At 41.3% G+C, this 17,771-nt stretch overlaps 1 protein-coding gene across 5 annotated transcripts; it reads right to left on the bottom strand.

Annotated features, from left to right (window-relative positions):
- Nucleotides 1–62: 62 nt before the first annotated feature.
- dync2i1 (dynein 2 intermediate chain 1) lies at nucleotides 63–15,445 on the bottom strand. Of its 5 annotated transcripts, none has more exons than XM_029756157.1 (23): nucleotides 15,279–15,445; nucleotides 14,831–14,884; nucleotides 14,025–14,736; nucleotides 13,871–13,938; nucleotides 13,343–13,588; nucleotides 13,061–13,129; nucleotides 9,726–9,797; nucleotides 9,264–9,483; nucleotides 8,914–9,016; nucleotides 5,492–5,621; nucleotides 5,086–5,197; nucleotides 4,827–4,921; nucleotides 4,570–4,699; nucleotides 4,142–4,314; nucleotides 3,654–3,816; nucleotides 3,192–3,305; nucleotides 2,835–2,896; nucleotides 2,600–2,651; nucleotides 2,444–2,507; nucleotides 2,073–2,172; nucleotides 1,696–1,827; nucleotides 1,353–1,576; nucleotides 63–988 (listed from the first exon to the last, which is right to left on the bottom strand). In XM_029756157.1, the coding sequence occupies exons 1-23, from the start codon at nucleotides 15,291–15,293 to the stop codon at nucleotides 817–819; spliced, it is 3,282 nt and encodes a 1,093-aa protein (XP_029612017.1). In that variant the 5' UTR covers nucleotides 15,294–15,445; the 3' UTR covers nucleotides 63–816. The 5 variants fall into 5 exon arrangements, with proteins under 5 accessions (XP_029612017.1, XP_029612020.1, XP_029612019.1 ...); XM_029756160.1 differs by having other exon boundaries at nucleotides 15,351–15,438; XM_029756159.1 differs by lacking the exon at nucleotides 13,061–13,129.
- Between the last annotated feature and the right edge of the window lie 2,326 nt (nucleotides 15,446–17,771).

Here is a 17,771-nt window from a genome sequence, read left to right as displayed (position 1 = left end):
ACCCACAGAAAAACCTTTTGCAAACCAGGGCATAGAGAATAATTTTAAAAAAGACAGAGAAATACATGAAATACTTTATTTAATGAAGTAACAAAAATCTTGAAAAATGATAGTTCTCTCATAGACAAAATACTGTAATTGTATTAACATCACATCGATAAAATGAAAAGTAGCATCTATACATGCATCATGTTGCTTAGCCCTGAAAGTTTGGTGTCACACTTAGCCCTGAAAGTTTGGTGTCACACTTAGCCCTGAAAGTTTGGTGTCACACTTAGCCCTGAAAGTTTGGTGTCACACTTTGAGTAATTTGGATGGGAAGAAAACACCAAGTCCATTTTTTTATTTTCTATAAAACACACAGAACAGGCATTATCGGTATGCAAATGCGAAAGTTGTTCATTTGTAAATAAGCTCAAACAAAGCCATTTTTATTACAATATTGTATTTCAATATCATGCCACTATGGCATCTACTGTATTTAGAATAACAAATACACAAAATAACTTAATGTGGAATGTAATAGAAATAGATAGTCCATTTATATCTGTTTACATTCTGAAGTTGATCTCTTTACTGATCTAGAGATGACTGCAATGACCACTGTGTGAACAAATTTTATCCAACACAGTGAGCCCCTGGGTTGTACCCACTAGGAACCAAACGGAAGCAAACGGGGAGGGACTAACTGAATTTGTCCAATAAGAAACACTAGTGATATGTTATGATTCCCTATGACTCATTGCAAAAAAATTCAGTAAAAAAAAAAACGTTTTAAACAGTTTGCACAAATGAATACACTCCTGACATATAACTTCAAAAGGCCTCCTGCATCATGATCTGTAGTTTCTCCAGGTCAGCCGATTCAGGCACTGTAAATCTCTTGCTGAAATACTGCATTTCTATCTTCCCCGACTGCGTTGCCAGTGATATTCCTGAATAGGTGTTCTGCTTTGCAGGGTCACCAAAAACAGCCATGGCTGTTACCCTGAGGAGAAAGAAACAGAAAGAAACAGAAAGATGAATCAGGCATCAAAAACATTTATTATTGATGTAAGAATAAAAAAAAACACCTTCCCCCAATCACTAACTGTGATCACTCATATTCCATCCAGTTAAAATCCATTTATCTGCATTCTACTCGTCATTAGTTATGCAGTAGTTATACAAATGACACCTGCACTTTGTTGTTTCCATACTAATCCGTTGTTATTTACACAGAACCCTCCGCATGCTTTCATTTTGTGTCTTGGGCCATCGTCTGACAAACATTGAAATACATAATTCAATCATTTTGTAATTGAGAGTTTAAAAAAAAAAAATTTTTTTTAAGAAGAGTCATTAATAATTACCTGTCAGCATCAATCTTTTCAGTGATCACAGGCTCAAAGTCTTTCTCCAGCAGGTCCCATATGTGAAGGTAGGAGGCAGCATCCAGAACACAGAAGACTGTTGGCCTGGTCTGGGCCCACTGTACTGACACCACTGGCTGCCCTGCTGTACTGCTGGCCCACTCCATCAGAGGCTGCTCACTCAGCACTGTGTGTAGTCTGACACTGCCATCCCCACAGCCCACCTGGAACACAGAGAAGCACACACACAGTTCATACGTAAAACATTCACATACACCCGAACATGCACAAACGCACACAACATGAAACTCAGATACATGAATCTCAACAGCACTGATCTCACCAGGAAAATGGGTTCTCCGAAGGGAGAAAAGTCGATGGAGGTGACATCAACAAGTCTGAATCCAACCACCTGAGGCCTGTAGAACTTTGGAGGAGCCTTTAATCCGTGACTGGTCACATGGTTCACAAGACCCTATGAACAACACACATTGCCCAATACATACCATACGACACAGTGTGACTTCTGTTAATTCTGTCTACATGATCCTGGACATACTGGATGGATGCGCCTCAAAATGGCACACTATTCCCTATACAGTGCACTACTTTTTACAAGAATTTGAGACGCATCCACAACATTGGTCATATCCAGGATGTCTAAAATGGCAAACAGTGAAACAGAGAGAGAAGATGATTCATTGATTTGATACTGCTCACCATATTTGTGCCAATGAAAAAATGGTTGGAATCAGAAGGCAAAAATTTTAACAGCAGTGTCTGTAACAGTGTTGTTTTCTTAGCGTCTCGCGTCGAAGACCTGGAGAGAGAGAGAAAGTGACAGACTGAAATAAATACCCAGTCGTATCAGTAGGTCACGAGATACCAGGGGGGAAAAAACACACAACACCAGCTGCACGTTAACTGATACATATTTGACCACTGAATCATGTCAGTCTTGTCAGCCGACAACAACAACAACTGTCCGTACGACATGTAAAAACAAGCTTGTTGTGTACCGCGGGGCCCACGTTGTGGGTATTTTGGGCCCACTGACTGGCAGTGATGAATTAAATATCTATCCGTCTCACCTCTCGCTGGCGGTGAGGACTGTGGAACTGTGGAGCAGTTTCACTTTGCCCCCAGGCCGGAGCCCTGCAAGAGAAACGGCCAGGGTCAATTGAGTGGGAGAAAAAAATAAAACATTGAAAGTAATGGAGGAAACATGTTAAACGGGACTGACTCACCCAGGTCTGTGTGCGAGCCAGCGTCGTTGGCTTTAGGGAGCTCCAGTACCACCTGTGGGACAGAGATGGTAACAACAGCATTGCAGAAAGACACTTTAATAATGATCCTTCTGTGCGGTTAGTAAACAGACCAAACGCATAATTCAAGATGACCAGTTATACAGTTAGTGTATAAGCAGTTATAGTGGTGATGCAAAAGCATGGGGCGGCGTTGTAGCATACTAAAGACACTTACCCATAGATTCAGAACCCCATTTCCATCAAGAGAAGCCAACTGGAATGACAATCCTGATGACTCTTAAGTTTGAAATTAAAGGAAGACTTTAGCTCACCATAAAAAATGCTACTATAATTGTGTGTTTCTCATAGACTATGTCCCAATTATCTTTCCTTACTCCCAAAGTGTGCACTTGTTTACGTCCCTTCACAGATTTCAAAGAAAATGCCTGGTATAAGAAATATGGTGAAAACTCCAACTAGCCCCTGCCTGCACCAATCCAAGGCTTTTAGACTTGTGGAAAGTAGTAAACGAGTGCACACTTCAGGAAAAAGAAGATATCATTGGGAGGCACACCAAGTCTAGTTGGAGTACCTTCGTCAGAAGCCAAAAGGGGAAGCTCTGGCCTCAGGCCCTCAGCCACAGTGGCAGGGACGGCCTCCACAGAGCTCACTGAGGACATGTGACCCGACGCTGCCAGCACGGCATCTGATGACAGGGTGACAGAGGAGGTGACATTAACAGCCATCACTAACCTACTCAAAAACTGGAGATGACACTCCTGGAAACTAGGAGTTGATACGCATCTCTCTCAGTTCAAGAAGATATTCTTAGAGTACATATGAAAGTGTAGATGAAGTATTTTTATATGGTTGTCAGCCAAATCAAAATGCCTGCCTTGATGTATATCTTACATGCAATACAATAATAAACAGAAAGAGATGAGTAGTCCCGGCGCAAAAAAACCCTGAAACTTTTCATAATGGAAAATTTGTACAGTTTGGGGAGCTGAAGATAAAAAAATGGAGCCAGAGGGAAAATCCTTTGATTGCTGACCTGTGGAGAAGGTTGGGTGGCGGAGAGTCCAGTCGTTCTCCCCTATTCTTAAAGTGTAGTGGGCACTGGCGTGCTCCCTCAGGTCCCACAAGACTACAGAACCCACGGACGTGCCGGCAAACACCAGCGTTGCTTTACCAGGGCTGAAGCAGCAGCAGTGCACCTGAAGGGTAAAATCAGAGAGTTGCAGTCTTGTTTCCTCTAATGCTGATGCCATCCAGTAACACATGGGCAGTGTAGCCCTTCAAACACGTATCCTCGTTGATAATGCACATCAAATCCTAAATCAAAGCATCAAATAGGGTTGCAAAATTCCAGTAAATGTCCTCAAATTCTCAGATTTCCCAGAAATCCTGGTTGCGGTTTCCTGCTTATTCCGGGAATCTTCCAAAAGGGATTTCTGGAAAACCTGGGAATTTTGGGAAAGTTAGCAGAATTTTGCAACCCCATCTAAAACGACTCTCTGAGTTGCAGTGGTTTAGTGGCACCTCGGACTCATAGACAAGAATCTTCTGTGGGCGGGAGGGCTCCCAGATGTTCCAGATACAGATGATGGTCTTGCTGTCGAGGCGCACGGCGCTGGGCTTGGCTGAGGGGCTGTGCACGGACAGCATGGTCTGCCTCTGCACCTGGGAGAATTGAACCAGGCTGATCTGACGACCTGCAAGCAGGGACAACAACAAGACCGAGACAAACTAGCTCATATACAAACATGGCAAAAATAGCATTCGTTGTTATGGGTACTGCCTTTGGGAACACAGGCGAGACCTTCAGTTCAGGACAGTGGCAAGACCCAAGTTGTTGATTGATAGTGCATGGCATGAGCTAATTAGGGACTGTTCTACACTGCAATGACAGCAAGGTGAATGGCTGAACACAAAGTACGGACATTATAATTGGGTGTGAGGTAACTTGCCATATAGAAATGGAAGCTTGGTATTGAGCTGTAAACACCCGTCGCTGAAAGAGAGAGTGTCTGCTTGAGTCCTCAGCTTCTTCAGTGATTGCTTCTCAGCCCTATCCTCTTCCAACAGTACCGCAACCACCTAATAACAGCAAAACAGAGAGCACAAAGCAGTAGTAACGGCAAGAAGAGGGAAAATTTGCTGCAATATAGCAACGGGAAAAATGGTTACTTTGATTCTAAGAAAAATGTAGTATCATAGGCTATACCTGTGAAGCTGAGCGCAGAAATGTTGCTAGGCGCTGTGAATCGATGCTCAGTTTGGTCACAGATTCATCAGACGCCTCGTGGGAAAGTTTAGGACCTGTTGCAACGTGGGAATAAAACACATTCCAAATGGCAGCACATTCCCTACATAGTGCACTACTTGCTCTGGTCAACTGTAGTGCCCTATAAAGGGAGTAGGGTGCCATTTCGGATGTAGTCATTGATTTGATAGAATACAGATCACAGTGCACGTTTCCTCACCTCCACAGCCTACGTTCCTCTCCGCAGGATGCTGTGTCCACTTCTCGCTCATCTCGATCTCCTCCGTTTGAATGTCTCGATCAGTATTGTCCTCGTTGCACTGGACGTAAGCCTGGAAAGTGAGGATGCATTGGATTTATCACATTTATATGAATAAAAAGACAAGCAAGCTTACTGTCACAATGATGTCATTAATGATCAGACCATGGTTCAGACACTATTTGAAATCTTTCAAATACTTTGAGTTTACGGTAGCCTGTCTGGAGTACCAGATGGGTGGCGTTTGCACTATTTGCGACTATTCTATTGGTTCCTTTGCGCCAGGAAAGCTCAATTAAGCCCAAATAAAGTAATTGAAATGATTTTGAATAGTATTTGTACCCAGGTCTGATAAGCATAGACAAACCTGTTTAGTGTTTGTTGTTCCAAAGTTTTTGATGTACATGTCATATTCATTGACAGGGGGCAGATCCAGGAGGGAGAAGGTGATGGAGTAGTCCAGGTCGATCAGGCGAAGCAGCTCTGTACTGCGTTTCCTGGGGTGGGCCCATATCACATACACAGAGTAGGAGATATTATAGAGCAGGTTTAGGGAAGGAAACACAGCAGCTATCTCACTCTCCAACCAAGGCACATGAATTGAGGAGCAAACTGAAATTAAGGGGAAATTCAGCAACTCTTGGAGGACAGTGGAAGTTGATACAAGTGCTTCTTTAACAATAAAGAACAAATATAGCTGCAATCAGCAATGAACGGGGTTCACAGGATGACAGAAAGGACACAAGAGCAGTTGGGTAACAAAGCAAGCACTCCATCCTGTAGGAGCCATCTTCCTTTATGTGCAATCAGTGAAAACATTACTATGTTTATCTCTCAATACCACATTGACGACACAAGTGAAGTTTAGTCTGGTGCTGTAGGTTGGTTATCTTTCAATGCAGCAGGAAGTCATTCTTAAAAGTCATCACTTCATGTATTGAGTTTATTTAACAATTCTCGGGTCAAATCTGTTTGTGTAAATGGTTTAAATCTCAGTTGCTACACTCGACACTAGCATAACAAAATACTGCAATATACTCTCACGGCTGTAATACGCTGAATAAAATATCCACTTTTCACTATGTTCAGACCACATAATAGGGCAACAATATGCAATTATACAGATATACTAATCACAATATTTCACATTGTTTGTCCAGATAATTTAAATCTAACATTAATTTGCATGAAACAAAGTCCACTTGATCAATAGTTATTGCTCTAGTATCCTGTGTTGCCAATGGCATCTATAGTGCCACTAACTGGTCTGGTGCAGCCATCTAAGGTTGCAGTGGCTTTATATTCAGTTTCTAAAGGACATATACATAAGCTGTGCATACCATATTTCATGGCCCCTTGTCCATCTGTTCAGTTCTTATAGCCCTGGTGTGACATAGTGCCATATAGCGGTGTACTGTGGCCGACATTGAATGCGGAAACTAATCCTTCTCAAATTCATTAGAGGCTAATTCATTGAGTCTATATACCAAATATGGAGTCAATCTGACTCATGGTTCATGAGGAGAAGATGAATGCAGATGATTTTGAGCATTAGTGTTACATATGCAAAGAATGCTTTTTTTTAATAGATTCCTTGTTCTTGCGGTTCATCTTATGGACGTCCAAGTTGATAGGCCATTGTGGAGTTTGATTTACAGTGGTTTAAATGGACACCTAGGATTTTTGATATAACTCCGCCATCTTTTCACCAATCCCTTAGCTTAATATATATATATATATATATATATATATATATATATATATATATAAAAATGCAACCCTACCATGTAAAACAAATTATGTAATCAAATGTTTCCTTTTTTAAAAAATTTGTCTGACAGTACTTTTGACAGTATTTCAATATGAAGAAATTATGGTTTGAAGTGACTAAAATGCATCAGAAAGGTAATAGGAAGTTCAGAAGATCATCAGGCAATAATTTTGTATGATATTCTGTGTAGAAAAGAACATCATTATTGATGATGTTTCCCCCCCCGTCTTATTTAGTGCCTGGTCTGGTCCACTCTGTTCTAATGAGTCCTGCGAGGCTTTAGGGAAACAGAAGACACATAAGTGAGAGTCTTATCTCTCAGGGATGAGGTCATAATATGTTGTAGCTTAAACTGTTCAAAAGATTGAGCCACATTTGTAGGAAGAAAACAGAAACCGCAATTTAAAAAAAAAAAATTGATTTCAGATTTTCTCTCAACTTAATTTTCAAATCAGGCAACCCCTGGGGTCGTGGGGCCGTGTCCAATGTTCCCTCTGATATTTTTCTGCTGAGTGAAAACCTGAACCTTGTGAAATCTCTGTGCAACTTCCAGGATGCGTTTACTGTGAACACTGAGGCTGTACCCGCTTTAATTTACTGTTTTAACAGTGGCCAATCAGGCTACTGTGGCTATTTGATCATAATGTAGGCCTACCAGAGTGGCCTACCATAAAAAACAATGATGAAAATGCATCACATAACATTTTAACATGGAAATAGCAGTTCTATCGTTCGGCCTACAGTAGCAGCCAATGTGTGGTGTTCAATGTAGATCCCCATTCCATGAGACTTTTGAAAAAAACATGCAGGGTTTGACATTAACCTGTTTATCCACTTGTCTTCCAGACAAGGAGATGACTGAACGTTTTGTTTTGTTGTGTTTGATGCAAGAAACCACTTTACAAAATAAAATGCATTTATTATTCCCATACAATTATTACAGAGAATCAGACAAATGATTCTACCCTCTGCCTATTGGGTACTTAGCTTATTCAAGCCTGTCTCAAAATACAACACTGCCCCTTTAAGACATAAAAGAAAGCGCTTTACCTGATTCCCTTTTCAAAGATGGCTAGATGCATGTACACATTTTGTGCTCTTGTAGGAAGCAATCACTCGCACATTGCTGACTACAAATTAGCTATAACTGGACTAATAACTCACTAATTAGCAAAGAATATGAACAAATGTGCACACGTGGCTATCATCAGCTAAAGCCTTGATCTCAAAACAAGCGCTAATAATCCAGCTCAAAGTGAATAGCACAAATCCATATATGGCAACGGTCTATTTGCATATAGGCCTACTGCAACTCTGATTGGTTATGGCGCACCGGTATTTGTAGAGTATGGGCCTGAGCGGTGCCTGTCAATGCAATAGAATCCTACTCCAATGCGCTCTCTTGCATAGTTAGTTTTGCATACTAAGTTGTGCATAGTTTTTTTTTCCCTTCGGGATGTTGCATTGAAAGTGGCTAATATTGCGTTGACTCAATCACAATTCCCACAGTAAAGGGAAATGTTGATAGTGTTAACTAATGGGAGCTGCGTGCCAGTGTACAGTTTAGAGGGAACATTGGTTGTGACCCTTAGCTTTCAAGTTTCTAGGTCAAACTGGGGTGACGGATATAAGGTTTTAAGTGAGACTGCTTATATAAGCGCCACCTATAGGCCAATCGGTGCCATTATTTTTGATGAAGTTACTCATGGCCTCTAGTTTCTGTGTGGCAAATTCTAAAAAAGTTACCAATCTATATTTGAGATATTTGACCATGTCAAGGGGAAATAAATCTATCAATTCAGAGAATAACAATAGGTTTCAAAGCTTCACTGTGAACCCCTAATAACAATAAAAAAGCCCTATTGTAAACTTCCACTGTCCTTCAAGCGTTGCTGAATTTACTCTTCACATCAGTTGACTCACAGGGTTTAAAGTAGAGCTCTGAATCTATCAATTTAAACTGCATTTCCCTCTCTTTAAATACTTATCACACTCACAGTTAGTTCCATTAGACTTACTTCTGTTTGCTGGCAACCTTTTTGCTGACCTCACGATGCTTCGCAGCGACAAAGTCCATGAACCTCCCGTGCTGTGAAACTTTACTTTGAGGCGTTTCAGAATCTATGGCCAAGAAATGTTTTCGTTATTCAAACAGGCTTTGTAAAATTGTTCCTAAAAGACAGTCCTAAATAATAAACAAGTCTTTATTGTTTATACCAGGGTCGTATCAACCAAACGGGCTGAAACGGGAAGCAACCTACCAGAATGATCCAATAAGAAACAAACATTTTTGGTTTTCCATTCGAAAACGTTTTGCTACGGTATGCACTCTTGATTACTACCGAGTAGTGTTGAGCATTTACCATACCTCTTGATCTTTTGGGTCTGTCGTCCTCCTCTGTGCTTAGCCTGGGCTGGGCCGAGCCCACTCTCTCGTTCTCCTCATCCATGGCTCTCTGAATGGCCTCGATCTCCTCCCTCCTCTGTGAACTAATTTCCTCCCTCTCTTCTTTCGCTTCATGGCTGAGTGTCTGCTTTTCATCCTCTCCCTCGCTGTCATCCGCATCCTCAAAATCCTCCTCATAATCCTTTGGGGATAAAACATCAGTTTTAAGTTGCTCTTTATAATGGTGTTGTAACAACTAGTAACATGTGTAATTACCATCTCAATGCTGCTTGTCAGTGCTTGAATACATTTAATCACTCACCATTTTCTGGAAAAGCAATCCATTTAAAGCATGCGTGATATATAATGAAACAAAAGAAAAAAACTGAAATACAAATGAGTTACTAAGAAAATGCACCCTCTATAGGCTTTGACTCTTCTCACCTCAAAGTCCTCTTCATAGTCCTGAGCTTCATCATAGCCATGGTCCTTAGCCGGAGCCTCCGCGATTTCCACCTAGAGATGCAGTTAATTTCAGATGCAATTCATTTCAGTCAATAGCTTGTATTTACCATATCTAATTTCATGTGAGACCTGCGGTGCATTCAGTTTGGTTCAACATTTGCTACGTTGCGGTTTGTACTTAATGACACGTTTACCAAAAACGGTGTTCACCGTTCGTCCTTTGAGGTACGCTTGCTCTTTTGGTGGGTGTGGCCTGGTCAATATGGGTGTGACCACTTGAAATCACAAAACTTGTGCAGCACACCATACACAATCACCCTCTAAGCCACCATAATCGCGACGTTCTTCAACTGAACGCACGCCTATTAGTTAAATACATAGACAAATATACAGAGCATTTACAGAAATAGTAAATCCATGTAAATGTTACCATGCAACAAGCTGGAGCATGGGTGCATTTGGAAAGTATTCAGACTGTTTCCACATGTTGTTACAGTACAGCCTTATTATAAAACTGATAATACAATTTTTTTACCCCCAACAATCTACACACAATACCCCATAATGACAAAGTGAAAACAGGTTTTAATTTTTTTTGCAAATGTATTAAAAATAAAAACTGAAATACCTTATTATGAGACTCTAAATTGAGCTCAGATGCATCCTGTTTCCATTGATCATCCTTGAGATGTTTCAACAACTTGAACTCCACATGTGGTAAATCCAGTTGATTGGACATGATTTGGAAAGGCACAAACCGGTCTATATAAGGTCCCACAGTTGACACTGCATGTCAATGCAAAAACCAAGCCATGAAGTTGAAGGAATTGTCCGTAGTGCTCCGAGACAGGATTGTGTCGAGGCACAGATCTCGGGAAGGGTACCAAAAAATTTCTGCAGCATTAAATGTCCCCAAGAACACAGTGACCTCCATCATTTTTTTAATTTAACCTTTATTTAACTAGACAAGTCAGTTAAGAACAAATTCTTGGGGACAACGCTGGGCCAATTATGCGCCGCCCTATGGGACTCCCAATCACGGCTGGATGTGATACAACCTGGAATCGAACTAGGGACTGTAGTGACGCCTCTTGCACTGAGATGCAGTGCCTTAGACCGCTGCGCCACTCGGGACCCCGCTTGGATTCTTAAATGGAAGAAACTTGGAACCACCAAGACTCTTCCTAGAGCTGGCCACCCGGCCAAACTGAGCAATCAGGGGAGAAGGGCCTTGGTCAGGGAAGTGGCCAAGAACCCGATGGTCACTCTGACAGAGCTCCAGAAATCCTCTGTGGAGATGGGAGAACCTTCCAGAAGGACAACCATCTCTGCAGCAGTCCACCAATCAGGTCTTTATGGTAGACTGGCCAGACGGAAGCCACTCCTCAGTAAAAGGAAAATGACAGCCCGCTTGGAGTTTGCCAAAAGGCACCTAAAGGACTCTGACCATGAGAAACAAGATTCTCTGGTCTGATGAAACCAAGATTGAACGCTTTGGCCTGAATGCCAAGCGTCACGTCTGGAGGAAACCTGGCACCATCCCTACGGTGAAGCATGGTGGTGACAGCATCATGCTGTGGGGATGTTTTTCAGCGGCAGAGAGTCTAGTCAGGATCTAGGGAAAGATGAACGGAGAAAAGTACAGAGAGATTCTTGATGAAAACCTGCTCCAGAGCACTCAGGACCTCAGACTGGGGCGAAGGTTCACCTTCCAACAAGACATCAACCCTAAGCACACAGCCAAGACAACACAGGAATGGTTTTAGGACAAGTCTCTGAATGTCCTTGAGTGGCCCAGCCAGAGCCCGGACTTGAACCCGATCAAATATCTATGGAGAGACCTGAAAATAGCTGTGCAGCGACCCTCTCCATCCATCCAATCCAATACTTATGTAAATGTGATATTTCAGGTTTATATTTTTTATAAATTTGCAAAAATGTATAAAAAACAGTGTTTTCTTTATGGGGTATTGTGTGTAGGTTTGAGAAAAAATAAATATTTCATCCATTTTAGAATAAGGCTGTAACTTGTAAGTCAAGGGATCTGAATATTTTCCGAATGCACTGCATGTGAAGGCAAGCAAAGCAATGAAGCCATCAACAAAAGGTGCCACTGCAAACATCTGCCAATAATGAAAGAGAAATATTAGAACAGATTGGAGAATACTGTGGGGCCATGTTAACATAAGCAAGCATTTAAAGTTAAATGGGTTCTCACACACCAAATGCATATCAGCGAATGAAAAGCGGCGATATACATGCATGTGATGCTAAATTGTAGCTGGTCCCTTCAGATAACACGTTAGCCCTATGCTAACCCCAACAGGTGGTACTGATTATATCTTGGCACAATTTATTCAGTCTATGAAAGATCTTAATATATCTTTATATCCACCAACCAATGGCATTTCTTAAAATAGGTCAACCCTGGCCACTGGAGGGATATTTTAAACCTACAAATTCAAGGTTTACTTGATCTGTTGGTCTGTAACAAAATGTTGTGTGCCAATATTGCACTGATGTATCCTTGACTTGGCTACTACTAATGTTAAACAACATTTTCACATTTTTCGCTTCACGGTGGCACATACTGTTAAAGTGGTTGACTCGCAATCGATAGTGCATTTAACTGTGGGTTTGAATAGAGCCCACTCGCAGCAAGCATTTTTTTTTTAGGAAAAAAAACTGTCCACCACCGGTCCTTGCCACAATCTGCGACAATTACGTGGTAGGCACTTTACACAGAAAGTAATTTGACCAGTCAGTCAAATACATGTGAGAGTTGCTTTGATGATCAGAACATGCTGTTGGACTTATGTACATTAATAACACTTCCATCCATGAACAAGTGTTGGAACACGTCCAACTACTTCAACGATTCTAATTGGCTGATGCACTTATAATCAATCAGTGCCACCTCTTGAAGTTAGCATAGGGCTAACTTTTAACATGCTATCTGATGGGACGAGCTACAATTTAGCGTTGGGTCATATGCAAGTAAATCAACACTTTTCATTGGCTGATACGCATTCTGTGTGTGTTAACCCATTGAACATTAAATGCTTGCAAGTATGGACCCTGTATATCTATAGACAAGGCTTGTCAACTTATCTGATTTTAGATGCACTGAAACATACAAAATGCCTCAGTCAATTTTGACAGTCCTCAATTCAAAATGCAACGCTCTTGGTCTGAATTGGGTGTGTGTTAAGCAGCTATGGTCCAAAACAAATAGCCATGCTCTATTCTCATGCTAGCAGACGTATTGACGGTAGATAGATATGAGAAAAACCCCATCATGAAAAAAGTCTTACGGGCTCCTCTGTGTCACTTAATAGTTTCTGACTAGACCTCCACGCTGACTCAGATCGCATCACTACTTCCTGGCTCAAACAGGGGGAAACACACAGGAAAAAAAGAGCCATGAAAACCCATATATTATATATGAGGAACATCTATTGAAAAGGGAGAGGGACTGTTTATCACTTGTTGTTTTCGCCATATTCCCTTTTCCTATATTATTTTATTCCTTTTTAATGATGTAAACTGTGTTGTAAAATGCACTTTGAATAAACTATTGACTTTATGACACTAACCTTAGTTTTAACAGGCTCTGTCTTATCCTTGTGAACTCTGAGGTCTGAGGATGATGATGATGATTTCTTGGTGCCGGTCCGTTCTGTGGGATCCATCTCAGGACCTGCTTCTTCTCTGTGCCTCCTCTCTCTATGTTTATCCCTCTTTCCCTCCCTCTCTCCATCCGGCCCCTTCCGTTCCCAGTGCACTCGCTCACGCTCCACTTCTCTGGATTCACCGCCATGTCTCCGACTTTCACCTGTATCCTGTAACAAAAATATACCCCAGGATGTGAGCCAGGGAGTAGGGTGAGGTTGTCCCTGGATTCTGCTCGTACATTTACATCTTGGATCAGTTTTACATTTTAACCACTAACGGTTAAGAAGGTTAGGATTGGGGGAGGTGATGCTGATCCTAGATCTGTACCTAGGGGAAACTTCACCCCAGAGTGTAAGCCAGCGGAACCAGTCAGACCATTGGGGTGTTGATACCTTATATTTCATTTGGGGAATAAAGAACATGTTAAGGACAATATCAAAGATGCTTACGTGTTGTGCTCTCTCTTTGTGTCTCCTTTCTCTCTCCTCCTTTTCTTTTCTATGTTGCTCCCTATATTCTGAAATAAAAAATAAAAATGTATTGACATACGATGTTTAGTGAGGTAGTAAGATGTTGACATATTTTTCACCTGGATAACTTTACCTCTTTCCTCCTTTTGTCCTGAATGCTCTTTGTCCGTGTATCTTTCTTTTCTTTCCTTGTCTTTCTGCGATCTGTCCTTGTAGCGTTCACTCTCTTTCACATACTCCCTCTCCTTATGTCTATCTCTCTTCTCACGATCATGCTCTCTATCCCTGTCTCTCCCTCCCTCCGCTCTCTCCTCATTTCTCTTTCTATCTCTGTCAGACCTTCGCTCACTGTCCCTCTCAGCTGTTTCACTCTCCTTGTTTTTCTCCTTCTCTTTATCCCTGTCACTCTTCCTCAGCTCATCTCTTTCCCTCTCCCTTGTCCTCTCTGTATCCCCTTCTCTGGCCTTTACCCTCTCCCTATCCCTGTTTTTTTTTTCTTCTCTATCATGTATTTTGTCCCGACTGTCTCTGTCACCATTTCTGTACTTAACATTCTCTGTGCCTTTAATAACCTTATCTTGCTCTCTGCTCCTTTCTTTGTCTCTCTCCTTTTCGCCCATCCTGTCTCTCGAGCCGTCTTTCCTTCTGTCTTGATGCCTGTCCTTGTCTGTATCTCTGGGTTTTGTTCTCTCTCGGGTCCCATCTCTCTCTCTGTTCTTCTCTCTCTCCCTTCTGGCCTCCCTCTCTGGGTCTCTGTGGCGTCGCTCGACTGACTCTCCTGTCCTGTGTCTTCTCTCATCATCTCTCCTCCTGCTGCTGCTAGAGTCTTCATTGTGTCCTCCACCCTGACAACAAGACACATTATTCATTGCACATGATACAATCGAGACAAGCTTATCATAAAACATTTTGCTACACTTGTCACGTAACTGAATTTACCCTTATGTGCCTCCTAAGGTCATCTGATTTCCATGTATCTTCCTTTGTTATTTTCTAAATAATAGACAAGGAATACATCATTATTCTCACTGACAATGCGCACAGCAATAACCAAGACTGACTTTGCTGGAAAGAATATTGATGCATAGCTATAAATGTAGCTAGCTAGTTATCAATTGGTTTGATAACCAATCAACTAACTAGTCTTGCTTGTAGATTGTCCTCTAGCAATATAGCTAGCTAACGTTACTAAGTTAGTTAGATAGCTAGCTAAAGCAGGTTATTCCTGTCTGGAATAACTAACGTTGGCGTTAGCTAGCTAGCAAGCTACTACTACTGTACGGGTGAGATGTAGCTAGTTAGCTAAATTAGCTAGCCTAACGTTACCTACCTCTACATTTGCACGCATATATGTGTAAAATTGTTATGTATTTAGTCACCATTTTACCTTATCTGTAGGCATGTTATCGCCTGTCTCTTCCTCATGAAATATTCAACTTATATCAGAAATAAAGCTTACGAATTTGTGTTGCCATTATTCAGCGCCTTGACACCAGATTTCGATTGCGCAAGCGCACTTAACTGAAACTAAGGTAAGTGCGTCATGTTCTCTTGACAACAGGATTTTCAACCGATCGAAGAGCTCTCTGGACGCACAGAACGAATCACCATGGATACACAGTCCGAATATATCAATAGCAGATACATATATTTATCATTGCAAATCCAGACCCTCCTATACAATGACTAAATGCCATTATATTGGCAAATCTGTGTTAAACCATATAATCATCATGCAGATTAAAACAAATTAAAAACTGCATGAATATGCTTTATTTAGTGTAGCCCGGGTGCTAGTCAGTTTCTGCTCTTATGAAATTGTCTAGCCCAAACAAAGCGAAGGCCAGCAAATGGCGTTATTGATCTGGTATTTATGGTTTCATTTTACCGTCCAAACGCATTGTATGCAGCCGGCAATACACTCATATCCCCGTGAACCGGTTCGTACCTAAAATATTCTCAATTCAGGATGCAAAGTCGTCGATTTCCTCCTTAATTAGATTTAATGGCGAGAAGGCAGAAAAAAACTATAAAAAAATATATATTTTTATATTTTATTTTTGAGGATTAATCACATTTTTATTATTTTGTTGTTTAATTTGTATTATTATTATTATAATATATATATATATATATATATAATATTTGTTTCAACAATAATTACAATATTACACATCAATACAGCGTACCTTGCTAGTGGCTAATGCTACTTCCTGATGTTGAGCCCTCCTCCATGGGGTAAACAACAGACTGCTGCAACCTAATTGGCTGAACGCGATACGCGTCCTGAACTAGCTTTCAGTGGCATTAACCACTCTAGCATGGTGATGTTTCATTTTTTTCAGCATTTTCGCCATTAAATCTAGTTAAGGAAGAAAGCGATGCATTTGTAGCCTCACTGGATAATGTGTTTGGTACGAACCGGTCCAAGGGGAACACCAGTGTCTCACGTGCTGCATACAATGCGTTTGGACGGTAAAATGGAAAATACTCACTATTGACATCTTTTGGCCTGTGGGCTATGAATTGTCATGCCAAACTGTTGGCAACACGGCACAAACAATCTGATATATATAAAAACGTGTATTTATATATATACACAAAAAAATATATATTAACTTGTATTTATTCAGGGTAGCCAAATTGAGACCAGGGTATCATTCCCAATGGTGCCCTGCTTAGCCTACAAACATTTTCTCACGAACAGAATATTAAAAATAACCACAAGGCACAACCTCAACGTCATAATTTCAACAAATAAACCACTACAATCAATCGAAACAATTGCAATCCCCAATAAATTAATTCAATACCAGAGTCCTAAACTGCCCTAGTGGCACCAGGGAATCGAGATGCAAGGAATTTTGTAGGTTATTCCTACAATGGGGGACACTAAAACTAAAGAGGGACCTCCAGAGCTAACCAATCCTGCGAGCGGGTTTGGTAGCTCATTCTTTATTCGTTAGCAACGAAGTTAGGTAAATTGGAAGCTTGTGTAGTAGAGCTTTGTAAACAAAATGGGAATAATGATGGGACTTTAATGAGGACCAGCCAACCTTTTGATACAGGATGCAGTTGTGAGTATTAAAACTGTCACCTGTGATAACGTGAAGGTCGCTATGGTAGAGGGCATCCAAAGATTTAAGTGTAGTGTCTGCTGCGATCTGGTAAAAGGTGCCATCACCATAGTCAAGAAAGGAAAGTTGACTGTACAATCTGCTTCCTGCCATTTAGGGAGAGGCTAAATATACTGCTCAAAAAAATAAAGGGAACACTTAAACAACACATCCTAGATCTGAATGAATGAAATAATCTTATTAAATACTTTTTTCTTTACATAGTTGAATGTGCTGACAACAAAATCACACAAAAATAATCAATGGAAATCCAATTTATCAACCCATGGAGGTCTGGATTTGGAGTCACACTCAAAATTAAAGTGGAAAACCACACTACAGGCTGATCCAACTTTGATGTAATGTCCTTTAAACAAGTCAAAATGAGGCTCAGTAGTGTGTGTGGCCTCCACGTGCCTGTATGACCTCCCTACAACGCCTGGGCATGCTCCTGATGAGGTGGCGGATGGTCTCCTGAGGGATCTCCTCCCAGACCTGGACTAAAGCATCCGCCAACTCCTGGAAAGTCTGTGGTGCAACGTGGCGTTGGTGGATGGAGCGAGACATGATGTCCCAGATGTGCTCAATTGGATTCAGGTCTGGGGAACGGGCGGGCAAGTCCATAGCATCAATGCCTTCCTCCTGCAGGAACTGCTGACACACTCCAGCCACATGAGGTCTAGCATTGTCTTGCATTAGGAGGAACTCAGGGCCAACCGCACCAGCATATGGTCTCACAAGGGGTCTGAGGATCTCATCTCGGT

The sequence above is a fragment of the Salmo trutta genome, chromosome 6, assembly GCF_901001165.1.
Source record: "Salmo trutta chromosome 6, fSalTru1.1, whole genome shotgun sequence".
NCBI classification, from domain to species: Eukaryota; Metazoa; Chordata; class Actinopteri; order Salmoniformes; family Salmonidae; genus Salmo; species Salmo trutta.
Note: the sequence above shows the minus strand (reverse complement) of the source record. Positions and strands in the feature narration are given on the sequence as shown.

Excerpts from the sequence above, each read along its gene's own strand:
- dync2i1 (XM_029756157.1), bottom strand. Across the intron at positions 13,939-14,024 it reads AGGACAAAAGGAGGAAAGAG|AATATAGGGAGCAACATAGA; the intron begins GTAAAGTTATCC and ends TTTTTATTTCAG. Across the intron at positions 4,922-5,085 it reads GAGGAACGTAGGCTGTGGAG|GTCCTAAACTTTCCCACGAG; the intron begins GTGAGGAAACGT and ends ACGTTGCAACAG.